This window comes from Phoxinus phoxinus (genome assembly GCF_949152265.1).
Source record: "Phoxinus phoxinus genome assembly, chromosome: 8".
In the NCBI taxonomy this organism is placed as follows: domain Eukaryota; kingdom Metazoa; phylum Chordata; class Actinopteri; order Cypriniformes; family Leuciscidae; genus Phoxinus; species Phoxinus phoxinus.
Window position 1 is genome coordinate 2,982,553 of NC_136883.1, and position 16,903 is coordinate 2,999,455.

At 35.8% G+C, this 16,903-nt stretch overlaps 1 protein-coding gene across 9 annotated transcripts in view; it reads left to right on the forward strand.

Annotated features, from left to right (window-relative positions):
* Positions 1-16,903, forward strand: part of st3gal4 (ST3 beta-galactoside alpha-2,3-sialyltransferase 4) — a 46,399-nt gene that overhangs the window by 5,259 nt on the left and 24,237 nt on the right. For 5 of the 9 annotated variants that reach the window (XM_079620852.1, XM_079620856.1, XM_079620854.1 and 2 more), the window contains exons 2-4: positions 12,493-12,588; positions 13,521-13,593; positions 13,772-13,861. In XM_079620852.1, the coding sequence (XP_079476978.1) occupies positions 12,567-12,588; positions 13,521-13,593; positions 13,772-13,861 (185 nt within the window). In that variant the 5' untranslated portion in view covers positions 12,493-12,566. The remainder of the gene's footprint in view (positions 1-12,492; positions 12,589-13,520; positions 13,594-13,771; positions 13,862-16,903) is intronic. The other 4 variants (XM_079620853.1, XM_079620855.1, XM_079620851.1 and 1 more) reach the window with 1 other exon arrangement.

Genomic DNA, 16,903 nt, shown 5'->3' on the forward strand with positions numbered 1-16,903 from the left:
GATTAATCCTTATTAAAGTTACAAAAGCTACTCAATCCAGAGCTTAAGGCATAACAGATACTATATCTGCTAGGATACTCATCAAGACGGCCATGTTTTGTGTGAATTTTTCCATTCAAGTGCAAATGAAAGTTTGCACTTTCGACTTGAAAGATAACTCAATATTTGCGCGCTGTCTGAGATGAGTAGGGCTACGAATACACGCGCGCGCACACACACACACACGCGCGCGCACAAATCTAGACGCGAGTTCTCTTTCACGTCTTGCTCTTGAATGTTTACATTGGCAAAACATAAATGAGTTTAGTTTAAACACCGATGGTAACGTCTGCAGTTCAGGGGCCTGTACCATGAAGGTAGCTGAACAAACTCGGAGTTAAAGGATTAGTTTTGAGTTGACAAAACCAAACCGATGCAATCAGGCTTTATTGGTACCATGACGCAGCTCATCAACTTTCTCTGTCAACTCAGGCTTTGCTCTTAAGTTATGCTTAATCCACGAGCGCGTGCACATACCAAAGTGACGTTGGCACCGAACAACCAATCGTGTTCGATATGGATAGAGCGAGAGCGATACATTTTTTCCGCGGAGGAGCAAGAGATAATCATTCAGAATTACGATTAATTTAAATATGTATTACAAGCTCGAAACAATACGGTCTCTGCTGCCAAAGCAAGAGAAGACTGTTGGAGAAAGATTGCTGATTGCGTTAATGTGTAAGCTAAACAAATACGTTCTATATTCATGTAAAATTATGTAGGCTATAGGCTATGAATGTATGTGTGTGTGAAATATAGCCTATATTTTTATAATATATAAACACTGCGCATGTATATACTAATAAAGATTAATATTCACTTATTTGTAGATGCAACTCCAAACGTTCTTGGCAGCAGATAAAGACAAAATATAAAAATATAATTCAAAGTAGTAAGTATTTACACACAACCTTTTATTATTTTTGTAAACATTTGATCACAAACACTTGTTTGAGACAAACCGGAAAAAAAAGGGTGAAATTCAGATTATGGATGGGATTACAGGTGCTGTACAATCTGACCCTGGTGCTGGCTCCTCTGAGCAAGTAACACTGGGTACGTGTGCGATACATTACTATTTTAAGTTTTAGATATGGCTGACTGTATGTTCTGCAGTCGAGGGAAATGCAGTGTCCCTGTTGAAGCCAGCACACACACACACACAGTCTCCCACACAGAGGTCAGAATGCAGCAGACAGAACACCAGAAACAGAACCTGCTTTATAACAGTTATGCTTTATATTGCCCTACTTTTATTTATTAGGGTGGAGGAAATGATGAAGACACTCTGTCTGTGTTCTGAGACAGTTGCTGAGGTGAATGCACTGGGCTTTTTATTAAGGCAAACATTTGAATGTGTGGCATAAAACAGGGACTGTCCCTTACACATCTCAGCTAGACTGCAAGGAGCCTAGAGCTAGACTGCACTAAAGGAGCCTGACTATGAGCTGAGGAGGCTCCACATTTAAAAAATAAATAAATTGGAGAACAAACAGCTGGATTAAACTGATCTCAGTATGTGAAGTTATTTAACCAAGTAACACTTTAGCATGAATATTTATTAATGCAACTTTATCTTGCTCTGATGGTTATCATGATGGTTGTCATCATGATGGTTATTTTGTAGGTTGCAAATTAACAGTGTTTATACTGTACCAAATTTAACTTGCTTTCCTCAAAGTGCTGACACAACACAGACTCACAGAAAGAAGATTATTGTTATATCTGTTAATGTTACTATTAATTTAAAGATTCATCTCACAGAAAATATTAATTTCACATGTTCACATCAGCTCTACCTGAACATAAGGGTGTGAAAGGACTTTCTATTAACATAATCTGCTCATGTTCTCCTAGAGAAGTGGAGATAGCAACATGTGTGCAGTCTATTTTTCCAATGACTCTAGGGAATCATATCATACCGAATAATAAAAAAAATATTTTAAATAATTCTTAACATGTACTGTAGTACATTTGTGAAATTTGCTTTTTGAAAGAAAAAAAATTTGTTCTTGTGATGTCACCCTATCATTATAGGCTATCTTAGCGGCAATTTTATAAAAGCCCTCTTTTATGGACATGGTCGATATATGTCCGGGGAACATTATTAATGAAACTATTACTCCTGCAGAGCGAGGACCCCCTTGCGAATAGTTCGACAAACCCCTAGATGCTGTGCATCACCGATCTGTGCCACTTGCAAAAAAACGCAACACAATACCATTTGCGGTACAGTAATGAATTCGACGTGTTAAATTATTTATGTGCGGCTCAAGAAGTTCGCAAAGATAAAATATTCCTTCCGCAGAAAATCAGTATCTTTCATACAAACTATCAGGAAAGGCAAGGGGATTTTGTCTGATTAAAAACTCTTTCTCTACGATGTGCTCGTCTAACAATTTGATGTTAGATGTCCACAGGATTTGAAAGAAAATGTAAAGCCATTGCAACAGACACTGGGAATTAGTTTCATCACCTATATGTTTCTTTGCTCACAGCTGATTGGTCAAACTTCAGTCTGAGATTTCGAATCCAGAACTTAACCTGCCCCGGAGCAGGCTAGCCGTGCAGCGTAAGATACCATGGCAACGAACACCGATTAAAGCCGAGCTGCTTTCATAGTACCTAAAACCCAGGGTTGGCGGAAACTAAGCTGAAACATAGCTGGCTAGCCACCTAAACCGGCTTCATGGTACAGGCCCCAGGTCTCGCCGGCGCTCGTGCAGTATCAACTCCCGGGTGATGACGGCGTAAATGACAGGTCACGTTCAAGCATTTTCGCATCGTTTTGATTATCGCTGTTGTAATGTATTATTTGGTAAGCCAGCAAGTGAATTTAACTGGCACAGTAGCCGCAGGTTGGAAGAACGAGTCAATAGTTCGCTTGTGCGTTGCTCACACGCTCATAGCAGGTTGTGATATTTGTCTCCGTCTCCTTCCCACAGACGTTTAAACGCGCGCTCGATTATCTCTAGGACCCTCCCCCTCCACACATTAGCCACTTACAGTCAGCCATTCCCTATTCTTCTCGCACTCATTGGCCTGCCACACATTCCGGATTCATTGATAAGCCCCTTCCACGTTTAACGTGTAAAAAATGACTGGTCGCACATATGCGACTGGATGTAAAATTCAGTCGCACACTCTCAAATTTTGGTCGCAGTCTGGAGCCCTGCCCTGAGCTGTTTAAAGCACTTTTATCATGGATGGATGCACTTTATCAAAACATACACCCATTGACTCCCATTATAAAGCTTTTAAGAGCCAGTACATTTTCCAATGTTGCTCTGATTGTATTCGTCTGAAAGAAAAATGGATGGCTTCAGGGTGAGTAAATCATGGGCTAATTTTCATTTTTGGGTGAACTATCCCTTTAATATTGCAAACTGGTATTTCTTAATGAATTACAGTATTGTATTCATCATCTCAATGGTTTGTAGCTCACATAGTTTATTACTTTGCTATTCTTCCAGTTAATTACTTATTGCAGCAAATTATTTAGAAGTCTCACACATTCACAACATTTTTTTTATGTCCCATTGCAAAATATATAGCAGAGAGCAGAGAAATGTTACTTGTCAAAACTTTTTAGAGTTTGTTACTTGTCAAAACGTAGCATTTTTTTTGACTTGCGCATGTGAGAGGTTGCACTTGCACAATGTTTCTTACACAAGGCTTCTCTTGTGCCTGGTTTCATCAGTCTATGAGCTTCTGGCTAAGATTGACAGAACATGTAAATGTTACACAATGATCACTCAATATCTTAAAGGCATTTATGTATTGCACAGACATATTTGCGGTGAGGATTTGAGACAGGATGTTTGAGGTGGCTCCTCCTTTGAACGCTTTTAAATACTCGTGATTGCTCAGATGACGCCTCTGTCTCTGTAAAGTGTTGTAATGTTTGCAAACCCAATCAAAAGTGAGATTTTGATCTGTGTGGATACAAATGTTTCGCATGAGTTTCAGATCTACGCCTTACTTTAAAACGTAATAACCTTTACCATTGTGAGTGATAATCTCAAACTTACAGTACACACATTGAGAGATTTGAAATAGTTATCAAATAGTCATTCACTTAATGTTATGCCTACATTGACGCACATAGTTTTGTTTTGCTCATGAATAATCTTCAAATGTCAATAGTCTAGGCCTTTTTCTAAGCAAATAGTTCAATGCAACATTTGCTCGTGGTCCTGCTGATAAAGGGCCAGGCTGTGCATGTTTTTGTGCATGTTTTTCTCAGACCACAAATTTACCCAGTAGACAGTTCAACTTCCCTTTCTTAGTGACCTTTAGTCAGCTTTCTACGTCCTGAGCAGCAATTTCTTAAAGATATAGTTCACCCAAAAAAGAAAATTCTGTCATCAGCTACTCATAAAAAGATATTTTGAAGAATGTGGGTAACCAGAAAGTTGACATGATTAGCCATTGACTTCCATAGTATTTTTCCCTCGTCAACTCTTTGGTTAGCCACATTGCAGAAGAATGAAACTCATACTGGTTTGGGACAACTTGAGAGTGAGTAAATGATGACAGAAGTTTCATTATTGGATGAACTGTTCCTTTAAGACATGTTAAAATATATGCTATATCACTTTTTGTGATACTGTCGCAAAGTTGTCGTTCAACCACGTTGGTTTATGACCTCACACACGTGGTGGAGTAATAACTTCTTTTAATGAATCTGTTTGAGATTGAATTAACGCTAGATGTTTTGATATAAATTACAGACAGGGCATCTGAGGACTATTTCTCATTTATCTCCGTTATTTTGCTTTATTTCCAGATTCAATCATAGGCTCGTTCTTACGCACTAGAGCTCGTTCACACATGCGCTCGCTTCAAGAAAAGACGCTTTAAATCTCTTGACGAACTAAAAGACGTAAATTACATTTGTATGTATTCTAAATAAATAACACGGGTTGTATTGAATGTCAGCTTGCTTATTTTGCTAAAGATAAGGATCTATTCAGTCTACATCTCATGTAAACTAAAAACTCTGCATCTAACCACAGGTTGAGATCTGTCGCTCAAACACACAACTCTGCGATGCTGTTTGCGATTGTCCGTTAGAACGATGGTTTCGGGAAACACCGACTCGTTGAACTGCTGATAACGACAGAACTTGCGAACACAGTTGGCTAACGATGCTCTTGGGAAACGCTCCCCTGTTTAGTTCCTATCTCTATGAAGCTCCTCCTTCTGAAAAGCACACTGTGCTCTGATTGGTCGGCTGGAGCAGTGTTTTGTGATTGGTCGAGCGCTTCGAGTGTGTTTGGGAAATGTCCCACACTATTGGTACGTTCAAGCCATCTCGTATAGATCGTTTTTACATCGAGTTGAACGCACATGAACGCCACCACAATGTCGTAAACACCAGTGGGGAGCTCTGGATTTTCTCTAAGCCCCGATCTTTACGAGTTGTTGGCGTGTCACTGAGAAACATGGCGGAATAACACAATACAAGGTATTTAGCTTGTTAGGCGTTTCTATTTACAGCGCAGTAAGCTAATCGCCTGCACAGAATATGATAGCATTACAAAAAAAACAATGTAATATGCAACGATAAAGTTTGCAGAGGCTTCATAAATGAACTAAAAACATAAAAAACCAAAGCACACTGTCACGACTGGTAGGAAGGAAGGATGACGGAGATGAAAGTAGAATTAACCCTTTCTTTAATGAAGTAAACTCAGGATACACAGGAACAGTTGAGACAGCATGTAAAACACGAACAATACCGGACCCTGAACTGATAACAGACAGGAACTTAAATACACTGTGATGGTGATTACAAATGTCCATGGAGACAGATTGGTGGTGGGAAACAGACAGGGAAACATAGGTGATGAAATGAAAACAACTGAAAGTCTAGGAACTGAACATAATGGTGACACACACCTTATGCAAATCTTTGTTCTTATTTTTCTAGAACCAGAGTTTAAGAACCTCGCTGTATTTTTGTGTAATTAATTAAGAGAAAGTACTCCGCCATCTTATCTTACTCCGACGAAAGTGACTTGAACGTAAAGTCGTAAACACGACTTCCCATATACCCGCCACCATATAACTTGAACGCACCATAAAACCGCCAGTTTCAACATACTACTAACTAACTCAACCGGGCCCCGCCTCTTTATTATGTGTATTAATTAATTAATTGAGGAATATTAACATTATCATTCTGATTTTTTTTTTGGAAGATTACCTTTTAAATCTCACTTAAAAATTCTGAAACAAGTAGGCGAGTAACTTAAATAATGTTAGATGAACGTCCAAAACATTTCAGAAATACAATGTGTAAATAATGTGTTTGTGCTAAAGAACATTGGTCAACACAACATTTGAGAACATTATTAAAGACCAGATCATTTTGAACAAACGTTCTATAATGTTACTGCTTACTGGGATAATGTTTGTTCATAACTTTAAACAGTCCCTATTATGTTTTTTCGAATATTCCCTTTCATGCAGTGTGTAATATAGCAGTTTGTGAATGTAAACGTTCTGCAAAGTTTTAAAGTCTAAAGTGCACAATAAATAAAGTTATTGTATCCCAAAAGAAAGAATCGACTCTTAACTTGACTCTTGACTCTTAATTTAGAGAGATTGATTCATCCAGAGTCGCTTGAGAATCATTGAAAAATGTGGTATTTGTTTTTTTTGTGTTTTTTGACCTTCGATGCATGTAAACCTGTTGTAGAAGACTCTATAGGAGCCTCTATTTTTCTCTATAAGAAATAAAATAGGAGCCTTTAAAATAGCATAATAGGGGCACATTAAGGGCACACCCTTGCCAGAATGTTTTGCTTTCTTTTTTTTATCAAGCTTATTAATATTACTCTTTGTAGTGCAGGTACATTGCATTGCAAGACTTTCATGCCTCGACTCTCACATGAGAATTTTGCACTTTGCACAGTTATGCACTTTGTATCATTAAATGATAATGCCATGAACACACACACACACGAACACACACACACACACACACACACACACACACACACACACACACACACACACACACACACACACACACACACACACACACACACACACACACACACACACACACACACACACACACACACACACACACACACACACAGTGCTCTTACCTGGTGTCCCACAAAATATGTTTTGCCAGCCCATGCCTTTACCGCTAACCTACCACCGCCCCTTTTTCTGTTTGCTCTGCGTTTGCCACACAGACCATCATTGTTTGAGAGGTTGTGTGTGACCGTGGGCATGTGGAGCTCGTTAGAAGCACCTTGAATGCACCTCTGTGTTTTTACATTGGAAGTGTGCAGAACAGAATGATCCAGAGAGGTGATAGGGTTTGGTGTAATTACACGATTCGGGGATGGAATTGATGCTAAAACTTTAGTTTCATTAAATCGGGTGCGTAGGAACGGTCTAAAAATGTTGGGAGAAAATCTATCCGTTACATTATTTGCATATGACATTTCAAATGAGAATTATGAAGAAACATTGACTAAGATGCGAATCCTAAGAACTTGTTATTAAGGGATGTTGTTAAATATGTGGAAATCAAGTTTTTAGTTGTTTTTATATGTCTATGTGGTGTTTCAAGACAAATGTGCAAATTCATAAGTCAACACCAGAACTGAAATGGCGAATGGAACATGGTTTGTATAACATTAGCAAGCCAAAGGCTAATCATATCAATGTGTCCGACGTTAGAGACGAATACATAAAATGCATTATCATTCTGATATATTGACTTGCAGATGACCCTGTGTAATCCTCTTCTTCTGAAACAGGTTCTGGTTCAAAAATATACAAGTGAAACTCTAAAAATTGTCATATTATTTGTGCAAAAGTTCATTTATTTCAGTAATTCAACTTAAAAGGTGAAACTAATATATTATATAGACTCATTACATGCAAAGTGAGATATTTCAAGCCTTTATTTGTTATAATATTGATGATTATGGCTTACAGCTTATGAAAACCTTTTCACATTATTCTAATTTTGAATTTGGGGTTTTCATAAGCATATATAATATATTAGTTTCACCTTTTAAGTTGAATTACTGAAATAAATGAACTTCTGCATGATATTTATGGCTGAATTAAACTAATATTTCCACTTGCCATTTTGTAGCGTTTACTAGAGTAAAGGCCTTTGCACACTGAGTCCGAAATCTTCGTGATTCGGTGGCTCTGAATTATCAAACACCATTCAAACTGCTTGTTATGGATGCGAAAAACGCAGAAAATCGAACCCGTTTCGATTTTTTTTATGACGGACGAAAGTTTCGTGGCAGTGTGCAAGCGTGATTGACATAACGTGAGGTCGTATTTATTTTTTAACGTGCAAACATTTCGGATGCGAATTTCGGACTCAGTGTGCAATGGCCTTTTCTCAATCACTGCAGTCCGAGCTGGGGATAGGACCCTGAGGCGGGGACTCATTGTTTGCTTGTTAATGTCAAATGTGTTAATTGTTTTTCACTTAGAATCGCATGTTTCAGAGAAAGTCTTTAATGCCGAGCATGCTGGGACACAAGGACTTTGCTCTGACTGCTGCTGAATGTTGTCTGTGTCTGGACGCAGAGCCAAGGTTAAACAGGATTATTGGATTCTATTTTCAATCAGGTCATAGATATTTTTATGCTTTCTCTCATATTGTTAAACTGCAGATTAAACTATTGAAAACAGCCATTTAATTCTGATTTCTGCTTATTGCTTGCTTATTTAGATGCTCTTTAGAGAAGTTGTATCTTTTAAAGTCCCCCTGTAGTCAATAATCGTATCCTTTAAAACTCATCTTTGAACACCAAACTTACATATTTAAAATGTTCATACCTGTAAAATAGCGTGAATGTAACTTAACACCCTTGGGTGACTGTACACCCTTATCAATGCATATGCAAATTAGCCCCGCCTCCACTCACTCAAACGCTGCTCAACGGTATCGCTCTTTACAACGTAACGGTAATAATAAAGGCTTTTTATATTTTTCTAAAAAGTAGTATTTATGTTTTAAGGAGAAAATACTCAGCAATGGTGTTGACTTATGAATGTGCACATTGTTTGTCTAAAGCATACTGAAAACACCACATAGACACATAAACCACATTAAACACCTGATTTCCACAGGGGAACTTTTCGTTTTTTGGTGTTGGACACATGATCATTTCACAGTCAGAACAGAACAGCAACTGCAGTATCAATTTTATGTTGTGTTTATTATTGATATCATGCTTTTTTCCAGTTTTTCACAGTAGATCTGTCTTTAACGGTTTAGAAGTTTTCATAAATGAAATTTCCCTATGGAGAAAATGAAATGCTGTGAAAATAGTTTCAGTTATGACTTTTTCCCCCATTTGGTTTAGTTAAGTTTGTTTTCTATCATATACAAATTTTCTGTGATTTTTGGTGATCGAGATCTGGCAGCAACAGCACATTTTCCCTCCGATTCACAGACAGCTTTCCCTGCGCATCAAATCCCCCGTATGCCAGCAAACCAATGAGAACGCAGGACAATGATGACGATACACAACAATAGAGCGTAGACGCCAAAGCTGCTGTGGATCCACTCACCCGAAACCCTCCGTAACTGGCTCACATTTGAACAAAATTACAGACGTCGTCTTTATTTTACACCTTAAATGACTAGGGATTAAGTAGCGAGTCCACAAACTCAATCTCTGAAATGGCTCGAGTACGCAGAGCATTTTGTAGCTTAAATGAAGTGCACGCCCTGATATACACTGTATATATATATATATATATATATATATATATATATATACAGTGCTATGCATAAGTTTAGACACCCATGCTAAAGTTGACTAAAAAGAGGAATAAAAAATCATCTTTTGGAAATTGAACTTAATGCCTTAATTTAAAAAAATAGGAAAAATCCAACCTTTAAGGACACCAATTTTCTTTGTGAATGAATAATGTATCGTAAATAAATAAATTTTCTTCCTTAAAATACAGGGTGCATAAGTTTGGACAACCCTATGTTAAATTCCCATAGAGGCAGGCAGATTTTTATTTTTAAAGGCCAGTTACTTCATGAATCCAGGATACTATGCATCCTGATAAAGTTCCCTTGGCCTTTGGAATTAAAATAGCCCCACATCATCACACACCCTTCACCATACCTGGAGATTGGCATGGAGTACTTTCCATAAGATCATCTCTCAATGCAAATCAAACCAGCTGTTAGGCTAACTGAAATAAAAACCATGCCAATCTCCAGGTATGGTGAAGGGTGTGTGATGATGTGGGGCTATTTTAATTCCAAAGGCCAAGGGAACTTTATCAGGATGCAGAGTATCCTGGATCCATGAAGTAACTGGCCTTTAAAAATAAAAATCTGTCTGCCTCTATGGGAATTTAACATAGGGGTGTCCAAACTTATGCACCCTGTATTTTAAGGAAGAAAATTTATTTATTTACGATACATTATTCATTCACAAAGAAAATTGGTGTCCTTAAAGGTTGGATTTTTCCTATTTTTTTAAATTAAGGCATTAAGTTAAATTTCCAAAAGATGATTTTTTATTCCTCTTTTTAGTCAACTTTAGCATGGGTGTCTAAACTTATGCATAGCACTGTATATATATTAGGGCTGTAAACGATTAATCGCGATTAATCGAATCCAAAATAAAAGTTTGTGTTTACATAATATATGTGTGTGTATTGTGTATAATTATTTTGTATATATAAACACACACACACATACATGTATATATTTGAGAAATATTAGCATTTATATAATGCACATATATTTTTATATGATCTATATTATATATAAATATAACTATTTTATATATAAATAATTTTTTTTCTTAAATATATACAGTACATGCATGTGTGTGTATTTATATACAAGTATACAAAATAATTCTACACAATACACACACATATATTAAACAAACTTTTATCTTTAATTCGATTAATCGCGATTAATCGTGTACAGCCCTAATATATATATATATACTCTCATCTGCACACTTTTAGATTCATGCTATCAGTCTTGAACACTACAGGATCTAGTGAGAGAGGCTCTATTAGAAACTTCAGAGAATTATGGAAAAGCAGAAGTCAAATATTAACAAAAGGGATTTTCTACAGGATATTTGCCAAGGTCATACAATCCAATTAGGAACATGTAGAAAACATATGGGTTTATTTTGTTCAGAACTGGATTTTAGCTCTAAATGTTTTTGAGGTAACAATAAGGGTGACAACTTAATATCGTATGTTAGAAGCACAATGCTCATGTTGACGTTGTGTTAAAAAGCACTAGAAACACACTCCAGAGGTGCTGGTCATGTGACACCTTGATATGTTTGTTCAAAGAAGAAATGCATGTCAGAACCAAGATGAATAATTTCCCCCTCTTACTGCAAGTCGATAGGTTGCATGCAAAATGACAAACACTTTCGGTTGATACTGTTTATTGAGAGACAGTCGGCCAAAATGCAAATGTTCAGTATGCTTTATTGCGTGGCGCTTTAGCGTTTTATTGATTGTATTAGAGCTGACTTCCTGACCTTAAAGACAATTTTACAGATAATGTATTTTGGTGAGAGTAAAGATGGCTGGTGCATCCTGAACACACCCATGCTAATAGCATTATACTCATTTGAGGATAACTGCAAACTGGAGAGCTTTTACACATTCTTCTGGCTTTCCATTCAATGTATTCATGATTCAGAGAAATTCACATAACTGTTTTTATTGTAGTCTTTAATACATTTCATTTTTATTCTGAATTACCCATAAACTTATCATACATGTGGGGTACTGTACTTAAAAAAAAAAAAAATGCTTTTATCTCATTTCATTGTGTCTAAATTACCTCATGGGAGAATTCAAGTCTCACTGAGCGACTAATCTTCCACTGAAATCGCTTCAAAATCACTGAAATGTAATACATGCAGTCTATATATGTAACATGTTTAATACATCCTTGCAATTTGGAAAAAATCACTTGCAAATATTTATTTGGTTTATTGGAGAACAATACACATTTTGGTCATATCCTAACTCAGTGACCTTTAGATCTTTATATCTAAAAAAGGAAACAGGAAACCAAATGTGTGTACATGTGCATGTGTGTATCTCTCATGTAGTCTGTTGATTGACATCAATAGCTTTATTAACAGATTTAATCCAAAATCCCGTGTTCGATCTACAAGGCCAGATTAACAAGCAGGGACTAAACTTTGCCAGTTTAAACTAAACTAAACAAAGACTAAAGCTCCCTTCACTCCACCTCCAACACACACCTCAAACACACTTTGTAGGATCAGACATAGAAAGAGTGAGGAAGTGAAATGGTCAGACAGACAAAAGACATGCTTGATAGAACACTTAAGCTCCCAGTTTGTCTTCTTTGGATTTTTACCTTTTTTTCTGTGGTGGGAGGAGAGAGATTATGATGACAGTATTTTTTTTTCACAGCATGCGACTTTGTGTTTCATTAGGAGAACAGTATGGACCGTTCAGAAAATTGAAGGGCTAAGGCGTATGTGAAGATGACCTTAAAATCAGCCAAAAGTAAGTACATGCGAACACACTTTATTAGTGCAGTTTCATTATATGAAAAAACTAACTTTTATGAATTTTTTATGCCAAAAGTGCTCAGATTAAAAATGGACTACAATCAAAACATTAGGAGCTTTTTAGACCATAATGTTAATGTGCCACAATATAATATGCAAAAGTAGGCACAAGAAAACTAGTGTGAGTCTAGTCTGTTGTTTTATTGGAAATTATTCTAGATGACTAACAACGGTGATAATAATAGTAATGATAATAATTATTGTCCAAATTAGTGTCCAAAAGTGATGCCCGGAGGGGATATTATTTTTCTTTATCTTTATCTTTATTCTTTATATTAAAGGTCTTTATCTGACCAAATTATTTGTCAAAATAATTGATAAATAATACTATGTTAAAATGATGTTTATGTTAACGCAATGAAACATGCCAAATTGTGCTTACAAAGAAATTATGAACACATAAAAACAAAAACAAGAGAGAACCAATGGAATATTAATATCTTCCCTCATATTTAAAATATATATTAAAAAATTATAATATTGTCCTCATATTTTGATAATTTAATTGTAGGGTCGTTATATATCCCCACTGGGTATATACAGTATACATAACTTTTGGTCACTACTGTACTATGCAAATGCTATTAAATGCAGTGTGTGGCAGTTTATAACTGAACAAATCTTACAATATATGTATTTTAATTCATTAGCTCTCTCTCTCTCTCTCTCTCTCTCTCTCTCTCTCTCTCTCTCTCTCTCTCTCTCTCTCTTCTCTCTCTCCTCTCTCTCTCCTCTCTTCTCTCTCTCTCTCTCTCTCTCTCTCTCTCTCTCTCTCTCTCTCTCTCATCCTCTCTCATCTCTCTCTCTCTCTCTCTCTCTCTCTCTCTCTCCTCTCTCTCTCTCTCTCTCTCTCTCGTTCTATTCTAGCATGGTTTTGTAGACTCCTGCCGGTTGTGCTGTTCTTCATCTGTTACTATTGCTCCCAGTTCTACTTTGAGAGGTTAGTACTGTCACCTGCTCTACATATAAAATCCATTGTTTTCTTTGGTTATTATTATGGTACAGATGGCTTTTTTATTTTAATATTTTTTTATTTTCTCAGGCTGAAACATGCAGAAGCTTTTAAGGTGTACGTATGCTAACTTTAACTGAAACTATCTTTCTATCTTGTCTTGAAGCTATGGAGGAAGCGGGAAGTCCCCTGAACCCACTGTCTCAGTATGTCACAACTTTCGCTTGCAGAGGAAGTGGGACAGTCTTCATTTCAAGTATGTGATCTGTGAATTGTGTTGTGGAAACTTATTTGAAACTGTAGTTTACAGAGATTGAAAATTGATTAATTCTGTCTGCATTTACTGACCCACATGTTCTTCTAAACCTGAAGTTGGATTTTCTTTCTTCTGTGGAACATAAAATAAGATGACATCAATTCTGAGAAATGTAAAAAACTTTTTTTTCCTTTTTTTATTCACAATTTAACACATAATACACACACAAAACATTCACAAAAAACATCAAAGAGAATACTGCCAAATATATCGACAAGATATAAAATTATCCCATGTAAGTTTATCATTTTATAGTCTCTATATAATTTAGTACTAAGGCCCATGTGGATAAGAACTCTTGCAGTCTTGAATGCTGTTTACTTGTAATTTCTTCAATGGGCAACAAATCTATATATCTGCTCCAGCCATTGACCCAGTGTGGGTCCTGACTGGGAAATCCATGCAGTAAGTATACATTTTTAAGCAAAATAAGAAAACATTGTAAACACAATTTTTTTTATAAAAGGAAACTTATTTTCCATATCATAATTCAATAAATATAACATAGGGCATAGCTCAAAAGTACAGTTACACATATCTTGGATTACTTTTTTAATATTTTTTTTTATTATTCATACAATGAAAGTCAATAGTAGCCAAACCTTACTGTATGTGTTACCGGCATTTTTCAAAAGAGCATGAAAGAAAGTAAATGATGAAAGCATTTAAATTTTTTGGTGAAAAGCAGTATTTTTCTGAAATAAAACTTTCTTTCTTTTTCTTTCTTTTCTTTCTTTTCTTTCTTTTTCTTTCTTTCTTTCTTTCTTTTCTTTCTTAGCTGTTTTCCTCATGGGGACAGAAAAATTTCCCCACAACGTCAACAAGTATTTGATTGTATGCGCTACTTGCAAATCTTACGTAAAAAAAAAAAAAAAAAAAAAATTTTATACACAGGATATACAGTGCTAAGCATAAGTGAATACACCCATGCTAAAGTTGACTAAAAAGAGGAATAAAAAATCCTAGAGATTGGCATGGTTTTATTTCTTTTAGCCTACCTAATAGCTGGTTTGATTTGCATTGAGAGATGATCTTAATTCCAAAGGCCAAGGGAACTTTATCAGGATGCATATTATCCTGGATCCATGAAATAACTGGCCTTTAAAAACAAAAATCTGCCTATCTCTATGGGAATGTAACATACAGTAGGGGTATCCTGACTTATGCACCCTGTATTTGAAGGAGTTCATTCACAAAGAAAATTGATGTCCTTAAAGGTTGGATTTTTCCTCATTTTTTAAATTGAGGCATTAAGATCAATTTCCAAAAGATTATTTTTTTATTCCTCATTTAGTCAACTTTAGCATGGGTGTTTTCACTTATGCTTAGCAATGTATATATATATATATATATTTTTTTTTTATATATATATATATATATATATATATATATATATATATATATATATATATATATAATGAGGAAAACAGCTTATAAATCTAGAAAATATATATTAATAATATTGTCATAACAATTTTTGAACAAGTTTTGATCTTATACAGGTATAAATATGAATATTGTGAAAAAGTTAATTTATTTCAGTAAGCCATACGATCATCAAAATTATAACAAACAAAGGCTTGAAATATCTCACTTTGGATGTAATGAGTCTATATAATACATTAGTTTCACCTTTTAAGTTGAATTACTAAAATAAATGAACTTTTGCATGATATAAATTTTTTTCGAGTTTCACCTGTAGAAGTGTATATTATTACTGCAGAGAAGCACCATAATTTAAAACACCCAAAGAAATGTATAAATGTATTGTTACCACTTTGGGGAAATTTGTGTTATTTAATTTAATTCGAAGTAATTTAACGTCAAAAAGGACTGTGAACAGCCAAGGTGTGACCCCTTTTTCACTTAGGAGGCTTAGGAAAAGCTTATGAGGGTTAAGTAGTATTTGAACAGAATTATAACAAAGTGTGTTTTCTCTAGTGTAGCATCATCAGTGTTATTAGTTTACACAGCTGGCCATTCCCTATCTGATCTGAGCATGTAGAGCCTTTTCATCCATCTGGAGTTTTAACTTTTGCATTTAGTTGTTTGTTTATTCATTCACCAGAACTATAGAGATTTTGCTGCAAACATTGTAGTCTTCTTTAACAGCATGCTTAACATGGTTAATGTCAGGTATATTTAAGGACTTACTAGGGCTGGGCGATAAATCGATTTTATCGATTCACTCGAATGTGTAGTGTACGTCGATATGTTTGAATGAAAATCGGTTTTCTCTATAATATCCGCCGACGCTCCCTCTGGGCTCCCGTAGTGCCATAGAGCTACACAAACAACATGGCAAATGAACAAGACCGCGGCTGCACAAGCACACCCGCCAAAAACATTTGCAAACTGAATCTGCAGGGCTGCCAACTCTCACACATTCATCGTGAGACTCGGTTGTAGTTCAGACTCAACTGCTCAGCCGCAGTTGTCATCGATCAAGTGTTTTTCAACCGCGGAAAGAGGTCCATAAACAGCTGGAGAACAGTCACGTAACGTTACGTTTACCTCAGGAAAGCCATAACCATAGCACGTTAGTTGGACTTAAAAAATTGTCTGTAGAGAGGAGTATTTTGCTAAATATGATAACTATATTACATATTTATTATATTTTCACCTATATCATAAAATATTATAACGTTGTCATTATAAAAACTCATTAAAATAAATTTGAGATGTTATTTTTAACCTTTAATAATAATAGCAGCTGACAGGGCTCTGTATGTTTACAGTAGGTGAGTTTTTTTTTTGGAGGAGAAAAATGTACATAACACATTAACGTATGTGCAATGTACCTAATATTTATCCAAAGGAATCGATATTGAATCAAGATCAGAATCAAATCACAAGAATTGAAATTGTGAAATTTGTGTCAAGCAATAATAAAAACAGTAGCATACAGTCAGTGTACCACCATGTAAACATTGTGTTGTCACTAAACTTAATAAAATTCTGTTTAGTCACCAACTGTTTTGA